General features: G+C 42.1%; 1 protein-coding gene across 3 annotated transcripts in view; it reads left to right on the top strand.

The window, feature by feature from the left end:
- reep3b (receptor accessory protein 3b) overlaps positions 1 to 17,055 on the top strand; it is a 34,940-nt gene that overhangs the window by 13,676 nt on the left and 4,209 nt on the right. For all 3 annotated transcript variants that reach the window (XM_026177546.2, XM_026177545.2, XM_026177547.2), the window contains 4 exons: positions 4,798 to 4,874; positions 5,607 to 5,727; positions 5,822 to 5,935; positions 12,363 to 12,525. In XM_026177546.2, coding sequence (XP_026033331.1) covers positions 4,798 to 4,874; positions 5,607 to 5,727; positions 5,822 to 5,935; positions 12,363 to 12,525 — 475 coding nt within the window. The remainder of the gene's footprint in view (positions 1 to 4,797; positions 4,875 to 5,606; positions 5,728 to 5,821; positions 5,936 to 12,362; positions 12,526 to 17,055) is intronic.

Raw genomic sequence — 17,055 nt, 5'->3', positions numbered from 1 at the left:
AGGACTTTAGAGTCACCCTGCCTACCAAAGCTCACTTTCATCTGTGATTACAGTCCTCCATCCTTTGAAATATTTTCTTCTCTGTCAGTTTTAAAAATGCGTTTGATGGTTCGAATGATTTGATCTTTCATCTCGATTCAGACATTCTTGTCCTTGTCTTAGGGACTAGCCCCTCTGGTAGATACCAACTTGCTTTCTTTAAGTCTTTTGCAGAATGTTAAACAGGTCTTGGGACTGATTACACATTTGAAGCACGGCTGGATGCATATAGACGATATGCCCTAGAGGTGTTTTGGCTAAGGAGTCGGGTGATGTAACTAATACCAGTGAGAGTGACATTCCAGTCTGCTGAGTTAGTAACACATTCACATACAGCTTTAACACACCCTGTCTCAGACTGCTGCGTCTTTCACCCACTTACTTTATCCTTATCTGCTCTTCTTGTTAGACCTCTGCTTTTACTTTGCTTTTGCAGAGGTTCATAAAGGAATGGTTGGAAATGAAGATCAGTACTGTTTCTTGTTTCATGAAGCAAGCTGTACTTAAGCTGACCAGGAGAAATACTTTGTGTGCAGCGCAGCAGCTATTCTGCGTCTCGTTGCTGCTTGTTTGTAGCTGCAGCTCACCCTGCAGAGGTTACTCCAGTTCATGACAAACTTGAAACAGATTCAAGTCCCAGCCTTCTTCTTTGTTCACTGCTTATGAAAACGTACACGTACCATTGCGCTCACTGACTGATGTTAGTGATGTCGCTCAGTTTCCAGCAGCGTTGTAGTCGGAGTTGTCCATCCATGTACAGTCGACCACACTCAGTTGTAGATAAACAGGTCTGAGATCAGCCGTGTGTATCCCTGCCATGATTGAGCAGGCCTGTCTGCTCCACCATGTGAGTACATACAACATATCTTTTGCAGTGTGTTTTGGAAAACTTAAGCTGTTGTGCATCAAATGCTTTCCAGATGGTGTTTCCTGATTTAAATTTATATTAATTTTGACAAAATCTCTAACACGGTGGATTGGACTCTGTGGTTTACAGATGGCTGTAGACGCTGTACTTTCAGAAAGGTTTGTGTTAGGTGGCTACAAAAACCCAAACAGTCCTCCGGTACAAGGACTGAACTGTAAATGAGTATGAAAAACAGCCAATAACCAAATAACAGCTTTCAAAGACCTCCAGAAAGCTTGGAGAGCTGTTGCTCAAGACCACTTAAATCATTTTAAGAAGGTCTGGGATGAAATGAAGGATGACTAAAGACCTGAGCACATGAGATGTTGCTTTATGGTGCTTCAGTGGGGCCAGTATATCGGCCAGTATCAGCTATTTGCCAGTTCAGCGTATCTGCACTTTTGATGGCTGATCAATGAACATAGTAAAGCAGAGATGTGACAGATGGCCTTAAATCATGTTGCATGGTTTTAAGCAACTTACCTTTTGGCAGCATGTGTTTGGAATACCACCAAAAGAAATCAGCTGATCCAAGTATAGTCTGGCAGAGTGTAAACAAGTAATCCACAAATCTCATAACTAACTACATACATCAGATTCTTTTTAATCCCTAGATATCAGCGTATTGATCGAGTGGTGCCCTGTCAGCACTGCTTGGTGAGGTGGGGAGAAAAACCTCTGGGAGAAGCTCCAGCACAGGTCGTGAGAGAGAGAGAACTTTTTAGCACCGATGTAAAAGAAAAAGCTGCAGTCGCTGTCTGTGCTTCACTTACAGGCTTTTCAACCAGTCAGCGTTCTTTGGACTGAATGTCATTGCCAACATGCTGGAGCCTTTTCGGAGGATTGAACTCAAAACCGCCATAAAGCCTCCGTATAAGGAATCATAGTTTGTCTGCAAAGCCCAAGAACTAAATAAATTAAGACCAAACATTATGAGCGATGCAAACACACTTTAAATAAAAGCTTGTTAGTCTCTGCAGCTGAGGAACATAAGATGTGGGTCAGTGCTTGAGAAAAGTGTTGTGATGCTCTGTGTGCACCTTAGAAGTTTGGTATGATAGATGACAGATGATAGATGACAATTTGATGACTAATCGATAAAACTTTAGTGTTTCTTTCATTTAGTCAGGATGAATTGATGGATGGTTAATCAGCTGCTTGGATGCAAGTTTGCTCAAAATTCTTTGAGTTTGTTTCAGAGGCACAACTGAAGCTCGGGTGGTCGTAACTGTTGCCCACCTTTTAGCATTTGACCTCTTAGCTGTAAGCGTGGGTGTTATCACACAGTGGGGCTGGCAGTGTGGAGCATCTACTAGGAGGCTGAGGTGTCGGGCCACCAGAATTTTGATCCAAGTTTAACCTTAGCAGTAGTGGCTGTGCAAGTCTAATGTAATGTTTCTTCTCCCCCCCCCTGGAAGGCAGTTATTCAAAGACAGGGTCAGTAAATGTCTACTGTAGCCCCAGGAAGCTAAAAGGCTGGTGTATAGGTTACATCTTAATGTCCTTTGTACTGATAAAATGAATGAAGGAGGAAAGGAGCAAATATTCTATCAGAAATGGAAAGCAGAAGGAAGCTGGGAGCTGAAATGTCTGAAGCAGAGGGAGACTGAACGTATAAATTAAACCTCTCAGTGTCAGCTCACTCTTTACATTTAGTGTGAGTGTGAGAGATGGGTGAATGTGTTTCCCTGTTGTTTCTCTTTCAAACACACTCTCACAGAGATGAGTGAAGTAATGTCATTAAAAACGATGAGAAGTCTTGGCTGACTTTCCATAATCTGCATTTTTTGATCTTGGATGTTTTTCATGGTGAACAGCTGTTCAGCATGACGGAGTGGTAGCTGAAAACCCCCCTCTGTGGGCAAATGGGACACAATTAAGCATCACTTATTTACTCACACACACCTACTGCTTGGTTTAACATGGAAATCCAGTCAGACGGGACTGGAAAGCCGTCAAAGAGGGACGAAGGAAGCCAGACCGCCGGGGGGGGGGGGGACCTTTGTCTAAGGAGCTTGGAAAGAAAAGCGTCTGGACTTCTTTAAGTTGCTTGAAGACGTTTCACCTCTCATCCGAGAAGCTTCTTCAGTTCTAAGGGCAAATGACCTTAGAACTTAGACCTTAGAAGAAGCTTCTTTGACTACGATGACCTGGATGACTGAGAACCTTCACAGATGTCCTCAACCTTTGTTTCACTGCTGCCAGCCTGTGAAGGAGGCAGAGGCTTAGAGAAAGAACAACATCATTTAAAAACGAGTTTATTAGCTCAAAGCTGTCCACTGGGGTTCGTGACCATGTTCGCTTGTTACACCAGTGTGGAGCAGGGTTCTTAGTAGAATAACTTTTGAATGCTCTGCTCAGTCAAAGCTGAGGTGGTTGATCATCAAAAATGATCAATTCTACCCATTTTCAAAATGCAGCTTTTTAGAAGCACCCATTATGCCTCAGGGCATGTAATGTAAGTCAAAAGAAACCCCAAGTATGTCACGTTGTGGGCATTACTATGCTATAAACGTCTTCTACTGAAGGACGCTGTCACAAATACAGGAAGTGTGCCTGTGTTTATTACACAAAGTGATGCACTCTGGGTCGATGATGCAAAATGGTGGCACTCCAGAGCCGCTTATTATAACTAACTAACTCTAACTGTTCAGAGCTACGCTTCCACTACTGTAGATATATTCATAGGACATCTGTTTACCACACACCGGCACATCTGTATATATGTAGCATATCTTTATATTTGTTCATAGTACACCTGTATATCTGCCCGTCTGCACAGATAGAACATCTGTGTGCTGTACAGATCACCTGTATTCATCTCTACTCGACTTATCTGGATATGCTCTGCTCTTATTGCACTTGCTGCTCTTGCAGTCTGCATCTAATCAGAAGTGTGTTTTGTTACTCTGTATTCATTCATGTGCAATGACAATAAAGTGGAATCCTAATCCCGACAGACCAGAATATACAAAATATGAGCTGCTTTTGGTTTTAACTTCCTGTGCGCAGGAAACGAGGGATGCAGTATGAATCCTCACGGTTATGGAGGGCCAGGAGTGACAAAATGAATTAATTAAATACACAAATTAAGTAATTAATTAAATGTGTCATTAATTAATTAAAAATTGGAATTGATTGAATGAATAAATCTATCAATAATTAATTAAAGGCACGATCATTCCATTTAAAACATTGAATTATTTATTTCCTATTTTATTAATGACACGTTTAATTAATTATATAATTGCTTAATTATTTACACATTTAATTATTCCGGTTTTTAATGACGTATTTATGTCATTCATTTTGGCAGTCCTGGCCCTGTGGCTGTTCATGAATGAATTTCAGCCCATCAAAGTCAGGGGCGGGGTTAGTGCTGAAGTCACACCCATTGCTTTGGGCTGCTGCGAGGCTGTATTATAAACTGTGATATGAGTCTGTAGGTGCTCGTATCCTTCTTGCCTTCAGTCGTATTAGTTTCCTTCTGGAAGTGTGTGATGTGTTTCATAGTTTCTAACAGTGAAACGTAACGTGACATAAAAAAGCACGCCCCACACAATCAGATGTTAATCTGATTTTATTTTTATTTTAGTAAATCTAAAGAATCCTAACAGACAGAGGTGCTTAGATTACAGTTGAATTAAAACAAACGGATGATGTCATCATTTCTTCATGATCAGCATGCTGGTTCAGACGCTGCTGCTCTCGGTGGACATGCTCCCTCTCTGTCCTCCTCGTATAACAAAGATTTTTAATGTTAGTGTTAATATTAGTAATGTTAAGAGGTGATGCATGGTTTAATGCTCAGCCAGCCTTTTAAACGATGATTCATGTCTCTCTGCCTGTAGGTGCGATGGATGATGTACTGGATTGTATTTGCCCTCTACACTGTCGTGGAGACGATCACTGACCTAACACTGGCATGGTGAGTTTGCCATGAATGTTAAACACAAACGCAGTGAATCAAACATTATGTAAACCTCGTGAACTCACATGTCGTACAGATACATCTACACTGACTGTGTGAGTGGAAGAAGTTGTTTTCCTCGCTACCCTGAATAATAATGATAGAAATGTACTCTTTCCTAGTGTAACTAGAATAAACTTGTGGTAATGTGGATGTGCACTGTGTAGGAACAGAGTCACATTTGCAGGAACTTCAGGTCGAGTTTCAGTGATTTTATGAATCTCTCATGTGGCAACATTTAGCTCGAAGGAACAATGTAACGATTTTGAGGAATTGATGGAGAACGATGTTTTTTTTTTTTTACAGATGTTATATGCAGTTAAACTTTAAAACGCTGACATTTCTAAAACCAATGAGAAGTTTTTGAATATTTATTATTACTCATTAATAAGAGAAAATAATTTCTTACCCGGTTACTCGATTAATCGATAGAATATTCGATAGATTAGTCCATTAATAAAATAATCGATACCTGCAGCCCTACAGCTGATGTTTTATCAGACAGTCACAGAAAGTGCTGGAACATGTCGGTGCAGTCCAAAAAACCATAATAAACCTTCAGAGCTGTGTGCAACAAAAACTTGACAACAGGAGTGGGAGTGGGTGCATATCTCTTAACCTGTTTTTCTGCAGTGGAAAGCATCATTATGTACCATGGGTTAAACTTACCGTGTGTGTCTCCATATCCAGGTTTCCTCTCTACTACGAGCTAAAGATAGCTTTTGTGGTCTGGCTGCTGTCCCCTTACACCAGAGGAGCAAGTCTTATTTACAGGAAGTGTCTGCATCCTTTGCTGTCCTCCAGAGAAAGGGTACATTCATCCGTACATCCACGTGTAATGCAGGTCACACTGCTTTGTGCCCAGTTCAACTGTGTTCTAAAATGTAATTGTTGTCTTCCTTTAGGAAATAGATGAGTACATTGTGCAGGCCAAAGAGAGAAGCTATGAGACCATGGTGAACTTTGGCAAGCAGGGCCTGAGCATTGCAGCCACCGCTGCGGTCACTGCAGCCGTCAAGGCAAGTTATTCTTTTTTTAATTTTTCACGTGAGTGCACTACAGTTTTATGTTAGATAGCATGGCTAAGTCAGTTTTCATCTTCTTTCTCACTACGTTGCTACAGAGTAGGGCTGTGCGATATGACCAAAACCTCATATCCCGATATCAGACATCTATCGTCCGATAACGATATAAATCACAAAAATGTAACATTTTCTGTAAAGTCTGTGAATCTCGGGCAGCTCGACTTGTGTGAAGTGTTTCCTGCTGGGCGTCGTGTAGCTGGAGTCGAGTGTTTTAACGATGCATGAAACGATACATTTTTAGACATAAGTTGTAACGGCGCCGTTTTCTTTGAGTATTTATTACACGGCGTGCTGCGAGGAAAAGCCTGTTCTAACGTTTGAGTCTAAGCTTTATTTTTTAGCACCTGGCGTCTTTTTTACTTCTCATCCGTAAATAATCTGCTCTTTCACGTGATTCAGTTTATTTTGAAAGGTCTCAACAGGATCTTGAGCTTTATTGTGAAAGGTTTAAGTGGAACATAAACAAACGGACACACGATGGTGTTACCGTCGTTGTTGCTAATGACAACGCATAAAAACAGGCGCTTGTCCGTCTGTAGTGTGGTTATATTAAATATTAGAGAGAGAACTTTAAGAAATGAACATAGCCTCTACAGTGACATCAGAACCATGAACAAATATGGCTGTAAACAGTTTATTTTGCGACACTACGAAACAAACAATAGCGTAAAATGAAACGATAGACGTTTTTATATCGTCATCCGATACATATCGTTATATCGAACAGCCCTACTACAGAGGAATAAAATACCAGTCTGCGGCTTCAGCTCTCTTTGCTTGCAACAGCTTCCTTTGTCTGTGTTCTACAGTAGCGCCTGTGGGCACTGAATGTCCTTATTTAGCGTGCTAAATCAGACGTAAGAGCATACAGACCAGGGGTCGGCAACCTGCGGCTCTTTAGTCCTTACAGTGCGGCTCCGCGTGGTTTGGGAAAATAAATTAGAAGTGTTTAGATGAAGTTTATGTTATTTATATTAGTTCTTTTTTAACTTGTAGTTCTAAATTGGAAGATTATTGTGATATTGAAATATAAAAATAAAATTCTATTATTTTTTTCATCGCTCAAAATAAGCGTCACACTCGTGGAAGCTGAAACGGCGTGCATTTATCGAGACTTTCAGCCCCACGTAGGCCAGTTATGGACCTTCGGATCCACATTATGTCAGCAGCTCCACCGTGAACTATGTTAAAACAAACACGCTCACGCCCCACAGACGACAGCTTACAGTCCTGTAAAGATAAAGTGACTTCGTACAGCCCCGACCTGCAGACGCTGTGCGCAGAGGTTCAGGAGCAGAAGTCCCGTTGTAAACATATCACGGCAGACCCGACGATGTTTGCATGAACGCGCTTTTCAGCATCTCTTTATTGACCACCTTACACACAGTTGCTGACGCACACAGCCGGCTGTAGCTTTGCAGCTCACAGCCCCACACATACCACCAGACGTTAAGGCGGCGAGGCCTGATTGCGGGTGCAGCTCAGGTGCGTCCGCCTCCCCTGCAGCGGCGCTGCAGACCACGCCCCGCCACACACATTAACCAGGTAAAATACATATTTAGGCAGAATTTTGCAAATATATATTTTTCATTTTTTAGCAGCATAGTGCTTATTTCCCCAGTTATTTATTAAAAGTCAGGTCAAGGCTCCAAAAGCACAAAGGCGATATGAGGGGGGCGGCTCACAGCAGATTTTGTTTGCTGGATTATTTTAGTTCAGCTTTTGTTGTATTTCTTTAAGAGTTCAAAATGTGTTCATTACATGAATAAAATGTAGTTTTCTCTGTAGCACTTCATGGAGTTCATAAGCAACACGCCTTAGTTGTTCACACAAAGCATAAAGGTAAAAAACAATATACACAGTGTTATCTTCATTTTAGATGTCAACAAGTATTTTCTTTTGCGTGGAAACCGGCTCCAAATGGCTCTTTGGGTGTTGAGGTTGCTGACCCCGATATAGACAGTCACTGTGGCATTGGTGCATGACTGAGTGCATAGGAGATGAATCGATAGCCTGTACGAGATCTTCACTTGACGATGTGTCTGATAGCCTTTGCACATGCTCACACATCCTCTGTGCATGTCTGTGCCTCAGATGGTCTTCCTGCAGAGCCAGTATAAATAAATGACATTTGAACTGGTTTCTTCAGCATTTCTTGAATACCTGAGTGATTCAGATACGCCCAGTTGATCTCACGCTTCACAGCACCTGAGCAGTGGGGATGCACTACAAAGAAAAAGCGAATGGTGTCAGGTTAGATCCACAGTAGTACAGCAGTATTTAACTGTGAGACACTACAAAACAGTGAACCCCTGTAACAAATTAATAACTGCTCACATTATTATTATTATGATGCTGATGATGATCAAGGATTAGTCTGGTATTAAGTAATTTTATTTGTTTATGGGAGCAGCTGAAAGCAGCTTTATTAAGCAAGACTGAACAATTGAAGCCCATGTTCAGAAATGGAGGAATAATGACTAACTAGTACATTATTAATGATTAATAGTATGTAGTTATTATAATATCGAACTATAATACAATTCTATTGTGTGTTTGTGTGTGTAAATAAATAAAGACGCAGAATTAATCTGAATTGATTGGACCGCTCAGCCAGGATTTAGCAGGTGCAAAGTTCAAGTATCAGAAAATGTTAACATTATGTTAGGATGGTCTCTGTTAGTGTTACTATAAGATGACATTAGCTATGTTACCTTAGCCTAAGCATTTATCCAGTGCTTGCTAACACTTTAGCCTGTGGAGCGGTGTCGGCCGTGTCAAACTAAACAACTTGAATGTTGTTAATGAGTTCAAACTGAAGGAAGTTGAGTTCTTGAGTGGTATTTCCACGACTGCATTGAACTAGGTTCTGCTGACCGTGCTACCCATCGACTCTGAATGGAGTTTTTAACAGGCCATACTTCATTTAAGCGTAACTGAAGTTCTTCAGTGGGATTAGTTTGTGGCTGACTTCAGCTGAGTAACAGTGTTATGTTCTGTTTTAGAGAAAGAGCACCTGCTTTTTCACATAATGAACGAGGTCAGGTGTGCATATTCTAACACAAAGAGGCAGCACTCAGCAGGATCAACGACAGGTCTGGTTGTTTTTGTGTCCTTGCTGTGTCAGTGCAGCCTCCTGTCTCCACTTACCTGAAACACCCTGTTAATCAAAGCGATGCCTCTGTCACTGCCCTGCATCTCACTTCTCTCTCGCTGCCTCACTTTGAGTCTCCTATGGTTCCTCCTTGACATGAAGATCTTCTTACATATTTCATCTTTGTGTTCCCCGTTTGTCTTTACAGTCTCTCTTCTTTTCTCCGCATGCATGTTTTGTCATCACAGGGTTAGTAGCAGTTTTTCATTTCTTTAAAATAGGCTTGCATCTTACTAGGAATTTGATTGACCTTGGCTTTTACAGTAAAACCATCTGAAATGCACATAAAATCAATCTGTCTGAAATGTTTTAGCTGAGCCTAGAGCTGTGGTTAGACATGCAAACCTGGCACCTACACCACATGTACCTGCTGTCACAGACTGAGAAGAAAAGACATTTCAGAGCTTTTCCTCCGTCCAGTTTACAGTTCAAAGCTGCTTCTTTGTCCATCTCACAGCATGGGACCAAGATTCAATAAATGAAGTCATAGCAAACAAAGTAAAATCTAAAATGTGTTGTAATGTGGAAGCTTGCAGTCCTGGCTGGTTTGGTAACCAACCAGTTTACCAAATGAGTATTACAGCTCGCAGTGCTCCTTTTGTGAGATGTGTCTGTATCCACACTGATAATTGATAAAACATTTGCATTGCTCTTGGTAACTACGGGACTGAAGAACTTATTGCTAATAAGATCACATAAACATAGTTTAGCTTTGAACAGGTAATGAAGGTCACATCACAGCAGATTAGATCCGAGTACTTTCTAACCATCATCTAGGCAACTCTTGGTTAACAATTTGCTAGTTTTAAGCAGATGCAAACAATATAAACAGGGACTATTTTGATGTTCCTGTCACTGCTATCCGGATGGTGCAGACACGCAGTAAACATGCATTTAAGTTGAAAACACTGTAGTATGAAAATGTAGCATCATTGACCCGAAATGTAAGCAGAATAATTGCTTCACTGTATTATTGTTAACTCGGAGTGCCCCAGAGAAACCCAACCACTGTCCTCCTCTGTGGTTGTGTTTTTAAGAATTTGCTGATTGCAAGTGTAACAAACTCGACTAAATATGAGTTGATATTGTGTGTTTGTTGGTCATCAGCATGCAGGGTTGTGAATGTTTTGGATCCTGGGGGAACACTGCAGATCTCAGCTGGACGTTTGCTTTTGAGATGATGTTTTCTGCATCTGCACCAACTTGCCTCCTGTCTTCCCTCTGACGTTTGTTTCTTTTCTGTCTGCACTAACATCCTTGTGTCTTCAGGGTTTCGGTGGTTCAGCAGGCTGCTCTGGGAGGTAAAAACCAGTCAGTGTAAGCAGCATGGACAGAATGTTCTGTTTCGTACAGCTCAGCATCCACCCTTTGATTATCGTCTGTGTCCAGACCCGCTGCTTGAGAACATCAGTTTTAATTTGATTCTTCTTTTTGGTTTTGGTTTTGACATGGACTTGGTGGTGTTGCAGATACATGTCACTCATTATTTACGACACGTTTGTTTTTCATTGTATGTCCCTTAATGTGTTTGACATTAATTTCATTGTTACAGCAGCATGCCGGGGCTTTATGTTTACAAACAACAAACAAAAAGAAATTAAGAATTATGTATCAAAACCTTCTAAATCACAAAGCTCTAAGAATAATAATAAATGAGCTTACATTGGTGCTACAGGGTGAAAATGTCCCTGTGAATGTCTGACTTCATCATTTTGTTCGTATTAGCGTTTACCTGTAATAGCCCAAATATACTGCTGTACATTACAACAATACCCCCCCCCTGCTGTTCATGTTCTTTGTGAAGTGTTTCCGTGGTAACATCTTCATCATCATTCAGTAGCATCCCTGATCTGAATGTATTCTGTACCTCGTTATTCACAGTTAGCGTATTCTTGTCATCATCAATTATTCGTTATATGTTTAATTGATTTAAGCTTTAATTCCCAGATCTGAAGCAGACGGTATCATTTAATCAATTCCATTAGGTATCATTTACACTAGTGGGTCTAGTTACAGTGGAAATGCAGCTTCAGAGTGCTGAAGCCTGTTGCTGTTGAAGCTGTGGTGCTGTGACTGTGGCTTTGGGCCTTGTTAATGACTCTGCACCCTCTCTGAGAGTCCAGTGTGGATGAGAGGCATCACGAAGGCAAACGAAGCCTGTTTCAGGCTTTATTTGTTCCTGAGGCTTGAAAAACAAGTGAACTAATCCTTTAATGCAGAAGGTTCCTTTCATGATGTCTCCCAGTATTTCATGTTTCTAAAAATACAGCAATGATGAAGGACAAACACAGATCGGCAGCACAACAAGAAACGAGTGTTGTGGAAAAACATGTAATGCTTCTTAAACTTTTTAATGTAAGAATGTTGTCACAGCAAAGTCATTTAAACGACATGTTTGCATTTCTGTGCTCCACCGTCGGTTTGTCTCACAGGTCTTTAAAGCTGCATGAAGCCCTGTACAGTAACAGCGCAGCAGTGCGGACTGAAGTTTAGTTTTCTCTAATGTAAATATTCTCTTCTTCATGTAAGATACTGATAGTCCAACATATGAACGATCTCCTCCACCTCCATACTTCAGTAAACTTGGATCTATTTCCAGAAGTGAAGGCTTGCTCAACAGCAGCTCACAGTGCTGTAGTTTGCAGTGTCTGTTTTTACTGTCAGATTTCTGCCGTTCCAATAATATCTGTCCTGTATTAATATATCATAGTGTTCCCAGTGAACTAGTAAAATCTGAACAGCTCAGTGTTGATATTAATCAGTCACAGCTACACGATGACATTCTGGATACAATGATGCATAAATATGTGGAATTATAATGCATCAAATTTGAATTGTAGCTGTTTAGATGTGACGTGTGTCTAAGGTACAGATAAGCAAAGAAATATTTCCAATTATACAAAATAGTTATTATGAGGATTTTGATTGGTGAGTAATGAACTCTAGATATCTGACACTAGTTGCAAGCACACAAATACGTCTGCTTTTAATTTAGACAAATTAAAGTCTACAGTGTCTGTTATAACAACTGATGGGATCAGGAACCTGTATGACTGTAGCCATTCACGTGAAAGATGACTGCCACACCTGGAAACATGATTCAGATTATTGATAAACTACAGGCTCTTTCTGTGATTGTAACACATCAGCACTGCTGATCTCTGAGATGTTTTTGTGGTGTAATGCTGAGTGTTGTGTGTGCTGCAGGGTCAGGGGGCCATTACTGAGAAGCTGCGCAGCCTGAGTATGCATGACCTCACACAGATAGACCAGCAGGACGACAGAGGAAACCAGCTGTACCAGTACAGCTCCCATTCTTCCAACCCTGCTGTCAGGAGGTCTCGCAGCAGTGACGCTCCGGATGGAGATGGTACACACACACTCACACACACTCGTGCGCTTCTCTCATAAACGTAACACAACTTCTCAATCACAACAATTCATGGTAAAGGAAACAGAAAGAGTAGAGCAGCTGCTGCTCCACATCGAAAGGAGCCAGCTGAGGTGGTTCGGGCATCTGACAAGAATGCCCCCTGGGCGCCTCCTGGGTGAGGTGTTCCAGGCGTGTCCCACCGGGAGGAGGCCCCGGGGCAGACCCAGGACACGCTGGAGAGATTATATCTCTCGGCTGGCCTGGGAACACCTTGGTGTTCCCCCGGATAAGCTGGAGGAGGTGGCTGGGGAGAGGGAGGTCTGGGCCTCTCTGCTTAGGCTGCTGCCCCCGCGACCCGGCCTCGGACAAAGCGGATGAAGATGGATGGATGGAAACAGAAAGAGAAAACAGTTCGTAAACAGAAACCTAAAAGAATAAAATCTGTGATTAGAGGTTTGACTAGAACCCTGACAGCTGATTGATAACATGTTTGATATGGTAGCTTTTTCTAAACAATGCTAAGATGAGATTTCCAGCCAAAGGTCAGTCCTTCGTGGTGGATGAAGGTGGCGTCGTTCTGTCTGTCACTGGTTCTCGCCACAGTCTCCATGACAACTACAAAACGTCTCGTATCTGAGGAAGCCTGCTGGGGTTTGGAGCTTTGCAGTGAGCCGGTGACTGGACCTTTATGTTCCCCCTGAAAAGTGTCTCCCTGCTGTGCACAGTTCAAAACCAACCAGGACCCTGAAGAGCCTGAGCTCAGCGTTTAGACTGTTGTGTGAGCAACGATGTGCGCAGTGAGCACATGTGCTCAACACTCAGTCATGTAAGCACATGCAAACCTCACACATGCCATGAAGGGATGAATCCCAAACATGACTCCTGGAAAGATATCAGTGAAACTCTTTCCAGTGATATTACGTTTTATTTTATTATGAGTTTGGCAAAAAACGCCAAAGCAGTAATCCATGAAGACTGACGCTGGTGATGAATGAGAGAACATTATTTTATTACAATGTTGACTAATAATAATTAAGAATAATGACAACCATCATAAATAATGATGATGATGATGGTCAGAAGAGAACAATAAGGCACACATGAGCAGGACTTTGTTAGACAGCTACATTGTTACCTTTGCACTTCTCTGTGTGTGTTTGTCCTCAGCGTGATGACAACTGCAGGCTGGTTGGAGTGTGAGATGACTTCCCAGCAGACACAGGGGATGAGATAAGGCTGTGTGGGATGCCAGTGGAATGTCAAACACACTCTCCTGCTCGCGCTCTCTCTCTCACTCACACACACACACACACACACACACACACACACACACACACACAGCAAGTAGGTGAGGTGTGGAAAGAGACAGAACGGGGGGTGAGATGAAGGAGGCGAGGACAAAGATGAATGGAGATGTAGAGACGGATGGGTGGATGTAAGGGAGAAAGGCTGCTACACAGCATCAGGATACTGAGAGAGAGAGACTGTATTATGTATTCAGCTCAGACGACGAGGAGGAGCTACAGAGAGATGAAGACGGAGATGTTTATGCCTAACAACTCTTTTGTGTGTGCTCCTCGCTGCCTCTGAGGCTTCATATGTCTGTCATCCTTTTAACAGACTTAAAAATGACTGGTGATGATGCACATTAGGGCTGTTCGATATAACGGTGTATATCTGATGACGATTTGAAAACGTCTATCGTTTAATATTACTATCGTTTGTTTTGTGGTGTCACAAAATAAACTGTTTATGGTTTATTTTCTCATGGTTTTGATGGTCGCTATAGTGACTGTATTAATTTCTTAAGGTTCTCTCTTTCGCTTATATTTAAAATAACCACACTACGGACAGATAAGCGACTGTTTTTACGCGTTGTCGTTAGCCACAGCAATGGTAAACCCTGCATTTGGCTCCGCTTGTTTATTTTCCACATAAACCTTTCACAATAAAGCTGAAGATCCTGTTGAGATTTTTCAAAATAAACTGAAGTGATGACAAACAGAAGGACCAGTGAAAACGAGGGGCTACCTCTGTAGCATGGACATGGTTTGGTTATGAAAAGTCTGACACGGACCAGAAAAGCGTACTGAGGTCCCCACCTCAGACTCAAACACGACAAACCTCTACCACCCACGCAAGGATCACGTGAAACAGTGTGGAGAGAGTTTACAGATGAGAAGCAACGAAGAGCCGTCAGGTGCTCAACATAAACCTTAGACCAGTGGTTCTTAACCTGGGTTCGATCGAACCCTAGGGGTTCGGTGAGTCGGTCTCAGGGGTTCGGCAGAGCCTTCGCCATGGCTCATTTTGTGCACCAGTAAAAAAATCACATTTTATTTTTCACTAAAGAGGGGTTCAGTGAATGCGCATATGAAGCTGGTGGGGTTCGGTACCTCCAACAAGGTTAAGAACCACTGCCTTAGACTAAACGTTAGAGCACGCCATCTGATAAATACTCACAAAGAAAATGACGGCCGTTATAAGTTATGTGTAAAAATATATAGTTTCATGCATCAGTCAAAACATTCAGCTCCAGGTACACGACGCCCGGCTGGAAATACTTCAGCTGCCCGAGATTCACAGAATTGAAAATGTTTTTGTGATTTCTATCGTTGTCGGGACGATAAATGTCTAATATCAGGATATGAGATTGTGGTCAAAGGGCACAGCCCTACTGCACATTCATTTTACTATTAACAGATCTGATGCTTAATAAATCCTGCATAGAACCTTTGTGTTGTTACGACCACGTGTGGATGAGACGCACGGAGTCGGGGATGTAGAGGTGAATGAGCTTGAATACCTTGAGCCATAGTTTTCACGTGATTCGAGAGCTGCGGTACTGCGGCCTTTTGCCTTCCAGCCATCCTTTGAATATCTTTGAGTTTACCTTAAGCAAAATACCAGACAGTTGCTGTGTGAGACGTACTAATCAGCCTTTACTTAAAGCTGCCACGAGAGCGTCGAGTACGGTACCAGCACGTGAACGCACCTCCCCTAACCCTGCGTTATAGGCTCGCACCAATCCCTGCTTCTCCACAGCGACCCGGCTGTCAGTGGCGGCTCATGTAAACTATAGGAACAGTTTACCCGACATCGGGTGACAAACGAGAACACTACCAGAGCTGGTCCTGCACTGTCCAAGTCAACAAAACATAAGATTTGTGGTAGTTTGTTTAAACCAGCTATGTAACACTTAATTTTGCTTTAACGATGAATAATACCTGTTTTCACCTTCTTCACATTGACCCACCCAGATGGAAAATACATGTAGCTGTCCATACTTTGAAAGCTTTCAGTCCTGTGTTAAGAGCCTACACAGTATAAAAGATGGGTGGAGCTTCTGTGGCATCACCCACTGGTTTCCATTGTTGGAAGGATGCAAAGATATGGACGGGGAGGGATGGTTTGTGACTGTAAACTGTACACAAACTGTGTATGACCCAAAATAGTGACTGAGACCATAAGAAGCCAGGTTTTTCTCACTGACGTCTTCATGACTGGAAGTCTTTGTGTAACCATCGTCTTTATGGAAGAATGCAGGTTACAGAAGTCACAGCCTCGGTTTGTACTGTCTGTGGTTCTTTGCCACAAAAACACAATAGAAATAACAACAAGGTCGACAAGAAGAATTGAGGATGACATCATTGCTATGAAAATTGCTGTCAGTTAATTGAAGAGCAGGGAACATGTTCCACTGGACAGTCTACAGATCAGAGCACTGCTGAGGCATGGTGCACTGTTCTGGATCTGCACTGACCACAGGGTTAGGGTGTTTGAATCCCCAGCAGTCTACACCTATTGCAGCATAACTAAGGGAGGATTGAGGGTGACCTGGTCCAGCCCTAACTATATGCTTTAGCAAAAAGGAAAGTTTGAAGCTTTAAAAGTAGAGATAGTGTCTGTCTCCCGAATCCAAACTGGAAGCTGGTTCCTGAAAACTGAAGGCTCTGCAGGATGTTTCTGTGCGAGCGCCGGAGCCGTGCTGTGCAGTCGTGAGTGTCGTTCTCTGTCACAACACATGATGTGGTTTCTTCTTTCTGCTAGTAACTGATTGTGAGTGTGTTTGGTAACGATTCATTCATCCAGTCCAAATCAACTTTGTCGTCATACTAATATTCAAGTATAGTGCATACAGTTGATACAAGTAGGAGTGTGTATTGGCGAGAATCTGGCGATACAACATGTGTCACGATACAATATATTGGGATACTAAAAGCCAGACGATATTTGTGTTTGTGTTGATTGTATGAGAACTGTCAGGGGTTTAGACATTTGTTCAAAACACAAGTAAGAGAAATGAGACAACTGCAGACCGACTCAGAGAGTAATTAGAAAACGTGCGCACGGGTGAATGCCTCTGAGAAGACACACACACACCGAGCACAGGCTCGCTTGCTTTATTTATAAGGCAAAAATGGGTTACATAGTACTTCCTCTTTTTAACTGTCAGGGAAGAGATTAAACATTAAATCAGCTTATCTGATCTTTCACACACTGGGATAAAAATACAGAAGTATATCA

The sequence above is a fragment of the Astatotilapia calliptera genome, chromosome 8 (assembly GCF_964374335.1).
Source record: "Astatotilapia calliptera chromosome 8, fAstCal68.1, whole genome shotgun sequence".
Taxonomy (NCBI): domain Eukaryota; kingdom Metazoa; phylum Chordata; class Actinopteri; order Cichliformes; family Cichlidae; genus Astatotilapia; species Astatotilapia calliptera.
The sequence above is the reverse complement of the archived record's forward strand: the minus strand, read 5'-3'. Positions and strand labels throughout refer to the sequence as shown.